The sequence below is a fragment of the Propithecus coquereli genome, unplaced genomic scaffold, assembly GCF_000956105.1.
Source record: "Propithecus coquereli isolate 6110/MARCELLA unplaced genomic scaffold, Pcoq_1.0 Scaffold9, whole genome shotgun sequence".
Classification (NCBI taxonomy): Eukaryota; Metazoa; Chordata; class Mammalia; order Primates; family Indriidae; genus Propithecus; species Propithecus coquereli.
Window position 1 is genome coordinate 18,912,175 of NW_012155284.1, and position 17,633 is coordinate 18,929,807.

General features: G+C 33.8%; 1 protein-coding gene across 2 annotated transcripts in view; it reads left to right on the top strand.

Moving 5' to 3' along the window:
• Positions 1-17,633, top strand: part of ERCC8 (excision repair cross-complementation group 8) — a 55,120-nt gene that overhangs the window by 27,798 nt on the left and 9,689 nt on the right. The window contains exons 5-10 of one of the 2 annotated variants that reach the window (XM_012664533.1): positions 1,280-1,361; positions 2,743-2,811; positions 3,923-3,989; positions 6,725-6,825; positions 8,644-8,768; positions 15,811-16,008. In XM_012664533.1, coding sequence (XP_012519987.1) covers positions 1,280-1,361; positions 2,743-2,811; positions 3,923-3,989; positions 6,725-6,825; positions 8,644-8,768; positions 15,811-16,008 — 642 coding nt within the window. The remainder of the gene's footprint in view (positions 1-1,279; positions 1,362-2,742; positions 2,812-3,922; positions 3,990-6,724; positions 6,826-8,643; positions 8,769-15,810; positions 16,009-17,633) is intronic. The other variant, XM_012664534.1, reaches the window with a different exon arrangement.

Consider the following 17,633-nt stretch of genomic DNA (forward strand, 5'->3'; position numbering starts at 1 on the left):
TTATAGATACCCAGGACATAATCTAAAGGGTAAGATTTCTGACAGCGCTGAAGGGGATCTGAACACAAGTAGGGGAATTAACCTTTAAAATGAGGAGGGATCATGTTTCCCTAATAACAGGAGTAAAGAAGGAAAAAGGGTAAGTGGAAGCAAATGTGTTTGTAGATTTGTTGGTAAGACAGTAAGGGAATTCTAATTGAGTGACCCCTGTTTTCTCTTTGAAATGAAAGATCAGATCACCTGTTGTGACTGAGTGAAGATGTTTATGGAGAGTGGAAAAGGTTTGAAATAGCTGCAGAATATTGCAAAGAAGACTAGTGAAATATAGTAGACAGTCATTACCAAAAACCCAGATGAAATGTATGATCTTTTATAGTGACACCAGTCTGCCCTATTCAACTAGGTAGAGCAGGGATTGGACAAGTCTGGACTGTGGACAAGTGTGTCTCATGGCCTGTTTTTGAAAAGTGTTGTTTGAACACAGACATGCTCATTTGCTGTCTATGACTGCTTTGACACTTCAATGGCAAAGATGAGTAGTTGGTCTCAAAAGCCTAAAATATTTACCATCTGACTCTTTACAGAAAAGGTTTGCTAACTCCTGGTATAGATCATTCTGGGGATAAGTGCAGAGAAGGCAGACATTTGGAGTCAGCCAGGGTTGAGGTCTTGACAAGTGAAAGGATAGTGCCAAAGGAATTGAAGATACTGGCAGTTGACCTTGGTATTAGATCTTGGAATCCAAGCTGCAGAGGAAAAGTAGTGGACAGAAGGAACTTATAGGGGTGGGGTTCTGGGGTTTACTCGGACTTCTTGAGAATAGTTGGGAAAAAAGGCTGAAAATGTTAGAAGTTTGTGGTCATAGAATATGGAAATGTATGATTTTAAAAGAGGAGCAATTCTAGGTGGTGCATCCTGGGCGTGGTAGCTGAGGTATATAACTGAGAGGTCGAGTGCTGGCTAGATCATCCAGGTAGGTGCTGAAGCCTCCCAGAGTGGAATGGAGAGGAAGATGGTGAACCAGGTGGTTGTCTTTTCTTAATTTCTGGAATTTATTAGAGAAAAACTATTTTTTCTCACTGAAGGGAGAAGAATGTTATAAATAACATAGGATTTGAAATTATCAGGGTTTTTTGGGGTATTACATTCCTATGTTTAAGTTAAATTGCTAACAGTCAACTTAAAAATTGCTAAAAATATGGAGAAAAGCAAATAGAAAATTTATTGCTTTATTTTTATAACCAGAGCTTACACTTTTTAAATGTCTTTTGGTTCTCAGACCGCAGATGTATTTAATTTTGAGGAAACAGTTTATAGTCATCATATGTCTCCAGTCGCCACCAAGCACTGTTTGGTAGCAGGTTTGTATGTGTATACTTCTGTCTTTTAACGTACTGAAAAGTTTCTGCCTTTTTATATCTCATTAGCTTTGATGTAGACATTTTAACACAGATGAAGATCACAATTCTTTAACAAAAGAAGCAAAAACAAGTATATGCTACTATTAGTACTTATTTCAACAGATATATGCAAGTTGAGCACTCTGCCAGTGGCTAGGATGCAAAGATTAAGAGCGTATTTCTGTTCCCCAAGAAGTTACTTTTAAACCATCAAAGTTTCAAAGATTTTACATGAACAAAATTTGGCAACTTTTCCAATTTGACACAATAAAACAGGAAATTATTTCCTCCGTTTTAAGATTGTGATTCAGGCCGGGCGTAATCCTAGCACTCTGGGAGGCCGAGGCGGGAGGATCGCTCGAGGTCAGGAGTTTGAGACCAGCCTGAGCAAAAGTGAGACCCCCGTCTCTACTGAAAATAGAAAGAAATTAGCTGGACAGCTAAAAATATATAGAAAAAATTAGCCGGGCATGGTGGTGCATGCCTGTAGTCCCAGCTACTTGGGAGGCTGAGGCAGAAGGATCGCTTGAGCCCAGGAGTTTGAGGTTGCTGTGAGCTAGGCTGACGCCATGGCACTCTAGCCTGGGCAACAGAGTGAGACTCTGTGTCAAAAAAAAAAAAAAAAGATTGTGATTCAAATTAAACATCTGTTTACATGAGAACACCTGCAACAAAAATTTTCATATATAAAAAAGAAAAAATGATTTTCTAGTATCAGATATCTAGTCCCTGTGAGTCCATTATTTTTGTGACACTGCATGAATCTCTTTACCTCTGGACATGAGTCAGCTGCTTTATCTGTAAAGAAGAGCTAGGCACTGAGTTGTCTTTGAGGTCCACTCAGTCTGTAGCCAGAGTTTCTGTGAATCTGTTACTAGTGATTGGAAGTAGGTCATTGACTTGGAAAAACTAAGCTATTAAAATAAAATGATTTGATGTGATAAAATGGCATAGAACTATGCACATACATTTACCAATATGAATTTCTTGGTTTTGATATTGTATTTTAGTTACCTAACATATAATCATTGGGGAAACCTGGCTGAAGGGTACACAGGCCTCTCTGTAATAGGTTTACAACTTCTTAAAAATATATAATTATTTCAAAATAAAAAATATTACAATAATAGAGTTCCCTTATTACTAAAGTGTAACTATAATTAAAATAATTTTTCCCATTATAAACATTTAAAATGATTTGAAATATATTTTTGGCATATATTTTTATATTTCTGCATGGATACAGTGAAAATGTTATGATTCTTAATGATAATATTTTATTTCCTTTTTGATGATGATTTATAATAGTTATCTTAAACCATATTTGTTTTTGTTTTTACAGTTGGTACTAGAGGACCCAAAGTACAGCTTTGTGACTTAAAGTCTGGATCCTGTTCTCACATTCTACAGGGTATTTTTTTATTTCAAACAACAACTACTTTGAGTAAACCATTCAATAAAAAGAAACATTACTAACAATGTATTCTTTGTAAGGGACATGACTGATGTATTTTGTGCTAGTTGTTAAAAGTCAACAGGGAAATAAAGATCCTTCTGTGCATTATTCTTAATAAAACTGAACCATTGAAGAGACATGTACATGAACAATGGTCATGGGAAAGCTCAAAGGATATAGAAAATAGAAGGTCTAACTGAAATCCTTGTGTTATTTCTACATTTTTAAAAATAAACTACTAATGTCTCGTGCATTGTTTAATGTTCTGACAAATTTAGGTGCATTTTCAGTAAAAATACATTAAAGAAAGATGTTGAACTAATACTTTGTTTTGTAAAAGTATTTTATTTTTGCTACTTTTATCAGTATTAGATTGTCTAATTCTAAACAATGAAAAGATGGAATGTAATTTAGAAATACACATTTTTATTCATCTCTAAGAAACATAAATATATTTAAAAACTTGGTGAGATGGGTAGCATTTTTTACATTATTTCTATTAATATAAACTGGACAAATGAAAATGTCTGATTTAAATAGTTCAGTTAGGTAAAAGTGAAATATGTTGAAGTCACTTACCCTATGAACTTGTCACCCATGCTTTTTAGAAAAAAACTTTTATGCAAGTGCTTTCTTACAATCATGAATTAAAGTAATTTTTCTGTTACATAGCTTTATGAGAAATTAGAAAGTATTTATATTCTTTAAAATGTTTATCTTGTATTTTATTGTAGTGGCTTTTTGGTGTAGCGATAAGTAATTGAGCTTGAATTATATGGATTGACTGACATAGGCTAACACAACCATATTTAAAAAGATTCGCTTCTTCTGACTATTCTTTCCAAAGCTAAACCAGTTCTTTTAAAATAAAATACCATGTGTTAGAAATACCCCCATAATCTTCACATTAGCATTTAAACATAGATTATTATAAATGTGAAAAAATGATAGTTATCCACTTTTGATATTTAGTCTCACTTTCTTCAGAATCAGGTCAAATTATTGGCACTTTAACTTTTGATTTTTCAAACATTTTGTAAGACTTTTCATACAGTTGTATTTGCAGGTCACAGGCAAGAAATACTAGCAGTTTCTTGGTCACCACGTTATGATTATATCTTGGCAACTGCAAGGTAAAATTTAACTTATTTGGTTTTGAAGTTAATATTAATAATTAATAATAAGCATTTTGAAAAGACTACATTTATGTAAGGTATATATTTTAGCATATTTTGTTATTAGCCCCTTAAAAATGAAATATTGAATTAGAGATTTTAGTTTATATCACCAAAATGAATCTTCCTCCTTTACATCATAATCTTAATTCTAACTACCCATCTTGAAGGTATTCACCTTTTGGAAGAAAGAGAAAACATGAGAATCAATGTAATAATGCAGATCTGCAAACACTGCTAGTGAGACAACCATGTTGTGTCATTTTTGCACACAAAAGTATAGCACTGTGTTAATTTAAAAATAGTGGCATTTTTATTCATTTTCTTTAACCTAGAATTATTTTGAATCTGATATAACACATCCATCCATTCACTGATGCAATTTACTAATATTTAATGACTGCCTACCGTGTGCCAAGCATTGTGCTAAGAACACAGAGGCAACCAAGGCTTCAAAAAGCTAACAGTTTAATGAGGAATATAGTCAGAAAAATCGGTGATCACAGGACATCCTGAAAAATGCTTTAATAGAGGTATATCTTTGGTAGGTGTAAGATAGGAAAAGAAAACAGAAGCATTTAACTCTGCAAGGATCAAAAGATTTGGGGGGTTTTGTTTGTTGGTGCGAAGAGTATTGCACATTTATATACTGGGGAGAAAGTACCAGGGGAGAGAAATAGGTGAAAATAAGAACAAGAGGGAATCATTAGTGCATCAGGACTTTGAATAGACGGGAGGGGATAGTATCAAGGGTCTAGATTGAGGGGGCTAGGGGTTCACTTGATTTGACACATGAGGGATAACGTAAGACTAATGGAAAGGGGAAATGGTGAAAGTGAGTATAGTTAAGTTTGTAACTTTGGCAGAGAAGCTCAAGAAATGCACACCTAATGGCCTCTATTGGTTTTTGGTCGACGTGATGTCATCTGTTGAAAATACAGGAATGGGAATACAATTTTGAGGGAAGGTAGTAAGGATCTGGAATAACAGATTGAACACATAGGATTGCTGGGCATTTGTGCTTAGTTGAAGGTATAGACCACTGCTGAACTAAGCCACAGAAATCAAAACATTAAATGACACAGATTTAATAATTTTTATTGTTTACCTTGTCTGAAAATTGTTGAAGTCATAGGTATTAGGAAGGAAATCAAATCACAAAAAGGCTTGTAGGGAGAATCAAGGACCTAATGAGGTAGAAGTATAAGTGTCAGAGTAAGAAAATTTAAAAACTGAAGGGACAGGAAGTAGTAGTCAAAGATTTTTATATAAACATTTTAATAAAGATTTTAATAGAAGAATTATTACAAAAGTGATTCATATTAGTTTTGTAAAGTTCTGTGTCTGGATTTTAAGCTGCCAGCCCACCCTCTCTGTCACACTTTAGTCCCCAAAGAACTTCTGTTAATAATTTGCAGAACGTGATGTTGAAATTTATGAATTCCGAAGTACAGCAAGGTCTAGAGTACAGTCATAAGAAAACTGGCTAGCTAAAGAGGTATGAAAGCGAGGCGTTAATGCTGGTTGTTGGTCCGTATTAGGGTGGATTTATATTGTTCATACTTGGTTTTCCTGAGATCAGAGGAAAGGTAAAAGGCTTTCAATTCTCAAAGTGCACCCAGGAATTTGAATCAGTTCCATAATGGACCTAGTAATCAGCGTTAAGAGTTGGTTATGTTCAAATCTAATCTGTTTCCGAAGAAACTTAAATCCTCACATTTATTTCATTGTAGACATTTTCTTCAGCTAGAAAGAAAGAAATGCAACCTAAGAATGGAAAATGCTAGCTTTTTGCTGACTATTCCAGTTGGCTTGGTTTGATGTTGACCTGTAAAAAGAATCAAGATTATAGAAAGCAGTAAATTCTGTGGCTCATAAATGAAAAATAGGCTTATAAATTGTGATATAATGCTCTCTCTTATTAAAATGGCATGGATAAACCCAGTGGATTAGAATATCATTGAGGTCTTTATAAAGACTTGATAGCATCAGTTGAAGTGATTAGAGGCACATAGGCATTTTTCTTTAGGAGTAGCATAGAAGCTGAAATTGACTGTAATCATAGATTTGCCTTTCTTCTTTTCACTTACTTGAAAGAAAATGGAAATAAATGTTTCATCTCTAGTAGACATTAAATATGGTTATTATGTATCTGGCAAAGATTGATTTAAGTATAGGAAACCAAATGGAAATATATTGTCCTCATTATTCACCTCTCAGGTTTTTTAATATAAAATAAAAAACCACCAAATTCATGCCCAACGGATTCTTAAACAAAATGAAATTAGTTAACTGCTTTATTGTCTTGATAGGATTTGAATAATAGAAAAGATGTAGTAACAAACTTGCTAGAAACAAGCTACAAGCCTGTCTAGTCCTTTGGAAGGAAGATGCTCATGTAATTAAAAACAATATAACCAGAAGAATTTTGTCCTTGTGATCTGAAAAATAAAGCTTACTCCTTTTTCTCCTATTTTTTGCTATTTATTCACTTCTCTTTGTTACTGTTGACTATTGAATATTTGCTAAAAAGGCAAAAGTACAACAGACCAAATGTACAAATACATTTGCACTAATATAATGAGATACAATATAATTCCAGTATTATGTGTGCCATAATACTGGAAAGGTGGGTGAGGGGTATAGTCAGTATCCTAGCTACATATGTCAATTTGAAATTTATTTCTTCTCAGTGCTGACAGTAGAGTAAAATTATGGGATGTGAGGAGAGCATCAGGATGTTTGATTACTCTTGATCAGCATAATGGGAAAAAATCACAAGCTGTTGAATCAGGTAATGAAGAATGTATTAATATAGAAATATGACAATGTTAGTTTTTCTTTACATTGAAAATTTTTAATTGAAGCTAATAAATGCATATTAATAAATTACAAACTTTATCATTTTGTTAAAAAGATATTTACCATAAATCACTTTCTAAATTTACAGAAACTGGTTATCTTTCTTCAAGGTACAAATAAGTATGGCGGTTTCATTTGCCCCCAAATTTTCAAAGGTAGAAACTTTTCGGGATTAATTGCTTTACTGAATTTGATTTTCCTCCAATGAGGCCAACTTGTACAAATTCAATGCCTTTTAGAAAGCCACAATAAATTACTGAAATAATAACATTTTGTAGCCATTGTATCAGCATAAAGTTGTGTTACATGTAAGTCAGCTGCAATCTAGGTGACAAAGTACTTCAATTGCATTTTAACAATAGAATTTAATTTCTGTGTAGAAATTTTGATTCAGAATAAATTCTGGATCAGAAATAGGATGAACTATATAAGACTTATGATTATATCAGCAATCTTTTTTAGTTAAATTAATCAAGCTATTAAGGACTATGCTTTCTGGCTGGGCATGGTGGCTCTCACCTATAATACTAGCACTCTGGGAGACCAAGGCAGGAGGATCACTTGAGGTCAGGAGTTTGAGACCAGCCTGAGCAAGAGTGAGACCCCGTCTCTACCAAAAATAGAAAAAATTTGGTGGGTGTGGTGGTGGACGCCTTTAGTCCCAGATACTCAGGAAGCTGAGTCAGGAGGGCCGCTTGAGCCCAGGAGTTTGAGATGGCATTGAGCTATAGTGATGCCACTGTACTCTAGCCTGGGTGACAGAACAAGATCCTATCTCAAAAAAGAAAAAGAACTGTGCTGTCTCAAACTTGTTCATTTTCTTTTTGTTTGAGACAAGGTCTCACTCTGTAGCCCAGGCTGGTCTTGAACTCCTGACCTCAAGTGATCCTGCCACCTTGGTCTCCCAAAGTGCTGGGAGCTACTGTACCCAGCAAACTTGTTAATTTTGAAAGTGATATAAATTTTGATTGAGACTAGAACAGTTACCCTTTCCCTGTTAAGGTTTTTCTAATGGAAAATACTAGTATTGTTGATTTTTAATAGTCCATGGAATAATTTTTAGATTAGAAATGGATTATTATTAGAAATTTGGATTATTTTATATAAGATGCATGAAAGACACTTAATTGAAAATTTTAATGTTAAACTACACACTTAATTGAATTTGATGGCACAGCTTCCTTGCTGGAAAAAAATTATATTTGGCAGAAATTTTTTCCCTTTGGTTTTCTTGTTTTCCTCTGTTTTTATAGTTCTTATTTATGTAGCATATCATATTCAAATTATCTAAAGGGTTGGTTAATTTTAATCATCTAGAGTCCTAGCTACTCAGAAGGCTGTGATGGTAGGATCACTTGGATACAAGAGTTTCAGGTTGCAGTTAGCTGTGTTGGGGCCACTGCACTCCAGCCTGGGTGACAGAGGAAGAGCCTGTCTCAAAAGAAAGAAAGAAAGAAAGAAAGAAAGAAAGAAAGAGAGAGAGAGAGAGAGAGAGAGAGAGAGAGAGAGGAGAGGGAGGGAGGGAGGGAGGGAGGAAGGAAGGAAGGAAGGGAGGAAGAGGGAGGGAGGAAAAGAAAGAAAGACAGGGAGGAAGGGAAGGGAAGGAAGGAAGGAAAGGAAAGAAGTCAACTTATATTTTTTAAGTAACTCAAATAGTTGTCCTTTAATGTGTTTAAATAATTATATCATCAAACATTAAATGTATGCTGAATACAGGAACAGATAAACTGAACTGTATTTTTTATTGCAGCAAACACTGCTCATAATGGGAAAGTTAATGGCTTATGCTTTACAAGTGATGGGCTTCACCTCCTGACTGTTGGCACAGATAATCGAATGCGGCTCTGGAATAGTTCCAATGGAGAAAACACACTAGTAAGAGATTTATAAGTGACATTTTTGGATATAAATTAAAGAAATGGATCTGTGACATATACTTGATGTTTTTCTATAGATTTAACTCCATTTCTTGCCTTCAAATCACAGAATTTTTTCTACTGCGTGAACTAGTAGTTCTTACAACACACTCTCATACCACCCCTTGCCATATTCCCCCCACTTAGTAGACAATCACTGTTCTACAAAGCCACTGTTCCTAGTGGGAATATGCCATATCTCTCAAGTATGTTGGAGAAGAATAAAAGATTGAGAATTACTGTTATAAAGTTATAAAGCTAAATAGTCAAATTTTATACAAGTGGAGTATCCATAATCCAAAATGCTCCAAAATCCAAAACTTTCTGAGCACCAACATGATACTCAAAGGAAATGCTCATTGGAGCTTTTCAGATTTCAGATTTTCAGATTAGAGATGTTCAACCAATAAGGCAAATATTCTAAAATCTGAAATCCAAAATACTTCTGGTCCTAATCACTTTGTATAAGGTATACTCAGCCTGTACTGTATATGACCTGTAAATAAAATCCACAATGAATTTTATAGTATTAACCCTAGAATATGTAGTAATTTAATACTACTGGAATAAATATGTTTTGAAGGTAGTAGATTCTTATGTGGCAATTAATTTCCAGTACTTGTTTTTATACGTGTTACAGTCCTTACCAGGTGGACCTATGGTTTAGTAACTTTCAGAATAAATTACCAAAAGTTTATAATTTGATTATAATGATAATAGCTAATATTTATTGAGAGCTTATGTGCTAGATACTGTGCTAATAATAATTACCATTTAATGTAAGTGCTGGAACATATATTGTTTTATTTAATCAACATATCAACACTATGACAATAGTTACTGTTTTAATACCCATTTTATACATGAGGAAAGTGAGATATAAAATGATTAGGTAACTTGCCTGAGTTTACATAACTAGAAAGCAACAGAGTTTGACTCTAGATTCCAGTCTTACTGTAATGATTTTACCCAGATCCCTTAAAGCATTCATATAGTATTAATATTAATCATAGTCCTTTCTTTAATCATCTTTCTAGCTAATGTTATAATTACTTCTGAGATAGTCTAGGTGTCACTTTCAATATTAATACTAATATTAATATAAAGTCAAAATTGTTTAGATTACTTTGGAGTTTGCTAATCCCTCATTTTTTTTAAAGAGATGCTTCTTTGTCATGTCTCAGGATTGAAACTGAAGCATTGTGAAATACAATTTAGAATCTTCCATTCATCATATTGTAACAAGTTCCTCATCAGGTTGCATCTTCCTTTTCTCATTTTATTCATTTGTTTAGTAAATACTTATTGAGCACTTCCTATTTGCCAGGCAGTATTAGACAGTAGTGGGCAAAACATAGAAACATCCTATCCTCATCGAGCTTACATTCCATGGAGAGGACGAAAGACATCGATCAGTCAATAGATGGACATATGGATAAATTATATGTAAGACTGGGTCAGCGCTATAAAGAAAAGCAAAGCAAAGAAAGGAGCATAGGAAGTATTGGGAAAATGGAGTTGCTGTTTTACATAGGGTAGTCAGGGTAGACATCACTGAGAAGGTGATATTTGGCCTGAAGGAAATGGAGGAGTAACCCATCAGTTATTTGGGAGGGAGAGCATTCTAGGCAGAGATAGGAAAAACATACAAAGTCCCTGAGGTGCGAGCATGCCTGAGATACTCAAGGAATAGCTAGGAGATTCTTGTGTTGGAATTTGTGGAGAGTAACAGAAGATGAGAACAGAAGGAATATGCCAGAGCATGTAGGCTTTGTAGTTCTTTGCAAGAGTTTTAGCTTTTCTCTGCGTGAGATGGAAAGCAAGTAAAGGCTTCCAAGTAGAGAAGTGACAGGATCACTCTAAAAAAGTATCCAGACATGTGTGTCAAAGCTTAGTGTGACAAATATAAATGGTACTGAATGTATATATAAATCATTAATGTGGTTTTATTCCATTTTTCTCTCCTTGAAGATGATACTCATGCCCTATGGCTTTTTGCTAGTAAACCCATATCTAGAATAGTGTGTTGAAAATGGATAATACATTTTAAATAGGACTTGATCAAAATAATTCATGCAAAATGATTAGGTTATCCCAGAAACTGACCTACAAAAGATACTTAGAGGAATTTGAGACATTGATCTACAGGGAAACACACTGTCTTCAAATTTTTAAAGAGCTTTCAGAACAAATTCCAGTCCTGCCATTTAGTAATTTCTTTTTTTAAATTTGAGACAGATAAAACTATATACATTTATCATGTACAACATGATGTTTTGAAATATATATACATTGTAGAATGGTTAAATCTAGCTAATCAACAAATATATTATCTCACAGTTATCATTTTTGTGGTAAGAACACTTAACATTCATTCTCTTTGCATTTTTCAAGAATACAGTATATTGTACTATAATCACTATGCTGTATAACGGATTTCTTGAACTTACTCCTTCTATGTAACTGTAATTATGTATCCTTTGACCAGCATCTCCCCATATCCCTATTCCCCCTAACCATCCCAGCCTCTGGTAACCACCATTCTATTCTCTACTTCTACAAGATCAACTTTTTTAGATTCTACGTATGAATGAGATCATGTAGTATTTATCTTTCAGTGTCTGACTTATTTCACTTAACATAGTACCCTCCATGTTCATCAATGTTGTTGCAAATGATAGGATTTCCTTATTTTTTATAGCTGGATAGTATTCCAGTTAGTATGTATACCACATTTTCTTCATCCATTCATCTTTTGATGGACATTTAGGTTGATTCTATACCTTGGCCATTGTGAATGATGCACAGAGGAACATGGGTGTGCAGGTATCTCTTTGATATACTGATTTACTTTTCTTTGAACAAATACCCAGTAGTGATATTACTAAATCATATGGTAGATCTATTTTTAGTTATTTGAGGAACCTCCATACCATTTTCCATAATGGCTGTACAAATTTTACATTCCCACCAACAGCATGCAAGCATTCCCTTTTCTCCACATCCTCACCAACACTTATCTTTTGTCTTATTGATAAGATGCATGAAAGACACTTAATTGAAAATTTTAATGTTAAACTACACACTTAATTGAATTTGATGGCACAGCTTCCTTGCTGGAAAAAAATTATATTTGGCAGAAATTTTTTCTTATAATATTATCTTATTGATAATAGCCATTCAGACAGGTGTGAGGTGATATCTTTATTGTGGTTTTGATTTACATTTCCTTGATGATTATTGATATTGAGCATTTTTTCACACATTTTTTGGCCATTTGTAAGTCTTTTGAGAAATGACTATTCAAGTCTTTTGCCCATTTTTTAATTGGTTTGTTTTCTTGCTGTTCAGTTGTTTGAGTACCTTATATATTTTGCATATTAACCCCTTGTGAGATGTATAGTTTACAAATATTTTCCCCATTCTATAGGTTGTCTCTTCATTCTGATGATTGTTTCCTTAGCTGTGCAAAAGCTTTTTAGTTTGATGTAATCCTATTAGTCGATTTTTGCTTTTGTTGTCTGCTTTTTAGGACATATGCAAAAAATCATTGCCTACACCAATGTCATAGAGGTTTTCCTCTATATTTTGTTCTAGTAGTTTCATAATTTCAGGTCTTAAATTTAAGTCTTTAGTGCATTTGGAGTTGCTTTTTGTATATAGTAAGAGATAGGATCTAATTTTATTCTTCGGCCTTTGGATATCCAGTTTTCCCAGCACCGTTTTTGAAGAAACTATCCTTTCCCCACTGTGTATTCTTGGCATCCTTGTGAAAAATCAATTGACTGAAAATGGGTGGATTTATTTCTGGGGTCTCTACTCTGTTCTATTGGTCTACATGTCTGTTTTATGCCAGTATCATGCTGTTTTGGTTACTACAGCTTTGTGGTATATTTTCAAGTCAGGTAGTGTGATCCCTCCAGCTTTCCTCTTTTTGCTGAAGATTGCTTTTGCTGTTCAGGGTTTTTTGTAATTTCATGTTAATTTTAGGATTGTTTTCTCTATTTCTATGAAGAATATCATTTGTATTTTAATAGAGATTGCATTGAATCTATCTATTGCTTCAAATGGTATGAACATTTTAACAATATTAATTCTTTCAATCTATCAACACAGATATCTTTCTATTTGTGTATTCTTCAGTTTCTTTCATCAGTGTTTTATAGTTTTCAGTGTAGAGATCTTTTACCTCTTTGGTTAAATTTATTCCTAAGTATTTTATTTTTTCATAGCCATTGTAAATGGGATTGTTTTCTTGATTTCTTTTTCAGATAGTTTGCTGTTAGTATGTAAAAATGCTATTGATTTTCGTATATTGATTTTGTATCCTGAAACTTTACTGAATTCATTTACTAGTTCTAACAGTTTTTTGGTGAAGTCTTTAGGGTTTTCTCTATATGAAATTATGTCATCTGGCCAGGCACAGTGGCTCATGCCTGTAATCCTAGCACTTTGGGAGGCCAAGGCAGGCAGATCACTTGAGGCCAGGAGTTTGAGACCAGCCTGAGCAAAAGCAAAACCCTGTTTCTACAAAAAGTAGAAAAATTAACTGGGTGTGGTGGTGTGCGTCTGTAGTCCTAGCTACTTAGGAGGCTGAGGCAGGAGGATCACTCCAGCCCAGGAGTTAGAGGTTGCAATGAGCTATGATGATGCCACTTTACTCTAGCCCAGGACAATAGAGCAAGACCCTGTCTCAAAATAAATAAATAAATAAAATTAAAATAAAAAAAATAAAGATCAGGTCATCTGTTAACAGGGACAGTTTAACTTCTTCCTTTCCTATTTGGATGCCTTTTATTTCTTTCTATTGTCTAACTACTCTTGTTTAGACTTCCAGTACTATGTTGAATAGATGTGGCAAGAGTGGGCATCCTTTTCTTGTTGCAAAACTTAGAGGAAAAGCTTACAACTTTTCCTCATTCAGAATGATGTTAGCTGTGGGTTTCTCATATATGGCCTTTATAATATTTAGGTGCATTCCTTCTATACCTAATTAGTTGAGAGTTTTTATCATGAAAGAATGTTGAATTATTGAAATGATCATATGGATTTTGTCCTTCATTTTGTTAATGTGATATATCACATGTATTCATTTGCTTATGTTGAACAATCCTTGCATCCCTGGTGGGATGATTCCCACTTTATCATAGTGAATGATCTTTTTAATACATTGTTGAACTCAGTTTGCTAATATTTTGTTGAGGATTTTGGCATTTATGTTCGTCATGGATATTGGCATGTAATTTTCTTATTTTGTTTTCCTCGTGTGATTTTCGTATCAAGGTAATGCTAGCCTTGTAGAATGAGTTTGGAAGTATTCCTTCCTCTTTAATTTTTTGGAAGATTTTGAGAAGAATTTGTATTAGCTCTTTAAATATTTTGTAGAATTCAGCAATAAAGCCATTCACTTTTGGACTTCTCTTTGATGGAAAATTCTTTATTACTGATTCAGTCTCCTTACTCGTTATTGGTCTGCTTAGATTTTCTGTCTTCATAATTCAAACTTAGTAGGTTGTATGTGTCCAAGAATTTATCCATTTCTCTAGGTTATCCAATTTGTTAGCATAATTCTGTTCTCTTACAATCCTCTATTTCTGTGATATTAGTTGTAATGTCTCCTTTTTTATCTCTGATTTTATTTATTTGAGTCTTCTCTTTTTTTTTTTTAGTCCAGCTAAAGGTTTGTTGATTTTGTTTATCTTTTCAAAAAGCAACTCTTTGTTTTGTTTATCTTTTGTATCATTTTTCTAGTCTTTATTTCTGTTCTGATCTTTATTATTTCCTTCCTTCTACTAATTTTGGGTTTATTTTGTTCCTGTTTTTCTAGTTCCTTGAGGTACACACTACTTACATTCTATACATTTTTACATTTAGCCTTTATGCTATCCCTGTTTTCTGCATAATTTTCATAGTTATGATTTATATAAACCATAGAGTTACTATAACATTATTAGGAATATGCATCTATTCTCAGTCGTTTCTCTTTTTTTTTTTTTTTTTGAGACAGAGTCTCCCTCTGTGGCCCTAGGTAGAGAGCAGTGGCATCATCATAGCTCATTGCAACCTCAAATTCCTGTGCTTAAGCAATCCTCCTGCCTCATCCTCCTGAGTAGCTGGGACTACAGGCCGCACCATGATACCCAGCTAATTTTTCTATTTTTAATAGAGATGGGGTCTCACTCTTTCTCAGGCTGGTCTTGAACTCCTGAGCTCAAGCAATCCTCCCGCTTCAGCCTGCCAGAGTACTAGGATTAAAGGCATGAGCCACCACACCTGGCCCATTTCTTCATTCTAGATAATGCTGCATTCAGTACCTCTGCGCATATAGCTTTTTGCTATTTAATTATTTCCTTAAAGTAAATTCCCAGGAGTAATTACTAGGTCAAGGAGTAAGAATATCTTTGTTGTTCAATGGGTACAATTTTGCAAGATAAAAAGAGTTCTAGAGATGGATGGTGGTGATGATTGTATAACAATGTAAATGTACTTAATGCTACTGAACTATACATTTAGAAATGGTTAAGATTAAAAATTTTTTTAAATAAAAAGAATAGAAGGTTATATTACCCACCAAACAAAAGAACATCATTCTTTTGAAAAGAATGGTAGCATAATAAACCATTGGCCTTTTAGAAGAAATAACCAAATTACAGTGCCACCAACATGTTTACCTCACTTGTACCAATATTGAATGTCTTATATTTCTTAAAATTTTTGCTAAGTGGTCTAAAATGACTCACGGTTGTCTTAATCTGCATATTTATTTCTATTAGGGTTGAAATGTAAATATGTGCCCTTGTAGGTTTTTTTTACTATTTGTATTTCCTTTTATGTGAAATGTACATTCATGTCATTGGCCCTTGTTTCTATTAAGACACTGATCATTTTCCTTAAATTTAAAAGATCTCTTTTTGTAGTAAAATATTTGAAGTATTTCTCCTGGTCTTTGTTGTCTTTTTAATTCAGATATAAGATATAACTTTATAATTTTATTCCTACAGGTGAATTATGGAAAAGTTTATAATGACAGTAGAAAAGGATTGAAATTCACTGTCTCCTGTGGCTGCAGTTCAGAATTTGTTTTTGTACCATATGGTAGCACCATTGCTGTTTATACAGTTTACTCAGGAGAACAGATAACTATGCTTAAGGGACATTATAAAAGTGTTGACTGCTGTGTATTTCAATCTAATTTCCAGGTAAGAATGATACTTAAGGGAATTTAAAAGGTCAGGTAGCTAATTTGCCAGACTAGTTGTATATAAAAGAGTAAATTGTGATTTCATTCTGGGGAGTTATACTTTTAATCCACATTTGAGCTAGAATTTATTCAGTAGAGGATAATACAGCCTAGAATTTTAGATGGCATAGGATATATGAATGAATCAGCATAATATTATGCAACTTGGTTGGAATAACTTCTGTTTCTTTTACATATGGACTTTATTTATTTAGCAGTTGAAAATCTCTGGTGAATTAAAATAATTTCTTGCAAACAATCTTTTGGTTAAAAAATGAAATATAGGTGTTTAATCTCAAAATGTAGTTTGCTTATCTTGGTTTATGTGTGAATGTGTCTAAAATTTTGTTTATTTTCTTCCTTATTTTCTGTCAATGGCTAACAAAGGTATGCTTTTGAAGTTAATACACACATAATTTCTTAAATACCCATGGCTTTTGTTTGTTTAATATCGACCCTTCTTTTTCATGTCACCAGTGGGCAAATTGGCTTTTTTTTTCAGAGATGTATGCACAGGTTACCTCATGTGCTCTTTTAATTGAGTGTAATATAGAAAGATAGTTGGTATTTTCCCTGTTTTTTAGGTAAGGAAAATGAAGCTCAGGAAAATTATAGATTATTAGACTTGAAGGTACTTTATCACCTGCTGAAACTGCTATTCATTCATTCATTAATACCGATTACCTAATTTGTGCCTGACCTTGTGCTGTAAGATACATAGGCCTGATTTTTTAGCCAGTACACACTAGTATGGCAATATCCATTTTTTAAATATTCAGTATATCCTACTGGTTGGTAAACAGCTGCTGTACCAAGCCCCTCAGCTGATCTCCAGCCTTAGCCCATTCCCTGGGACCTCTTACATCTTATCTTAACCCAGCAACTAAGGGAGATCTCCAGGACCCTGCTCCAACTCTATGGCCAGTATCTCTTCTGATTAATCAGTATCCTAATGTACCAGTTGTTAAATATTTCTTGTGTTTCTTCTGGGAGAAGAAAACTAAAGCACCAGAGGTGACATGACTTGCCTTTAATCTGCAAGTAGTTATTGACAAAAAGCATGATTCTCTATTCAAAGAAATTTTTAGAATATTGTTCCTCTTTTCTTGTCCAAAGTCACTTAAAGACACAGCCAGGATTTTAACTCAGGTATTCTGACTACAAATTATTGCTTCCTACCAAATTGGAGCTTCCTAATAGGTGTGCCTAGAACGGATTAAAATTGTGCCAAGATAGTGATTTTTATCAGTCCCCAAAATAGCTGAGATAGCCAGAGACCTGGGGCCAGTTGCCTACTGACAAATACCATTTCTATATGTGCTATGAACTCAGAAAGATTTTAATCACTACACTACATCAGAAAGCTCTCAACTCTTACCCATTTCACCTGTTATGATTCTAAAAAGGAAAATAATTATAAATCTCAAAAATAAAAGAGGATAGAACTTTTGCTTCCATTTAGCAGCAGAATGCTTTTGCAAATTAAATATTACACAAAACTCACTATTTGAAAATAAAATATAGTAATTCTATCATAAATGTAAAAATATGACAAGATATACTCAACATCAAATAAATAATGAT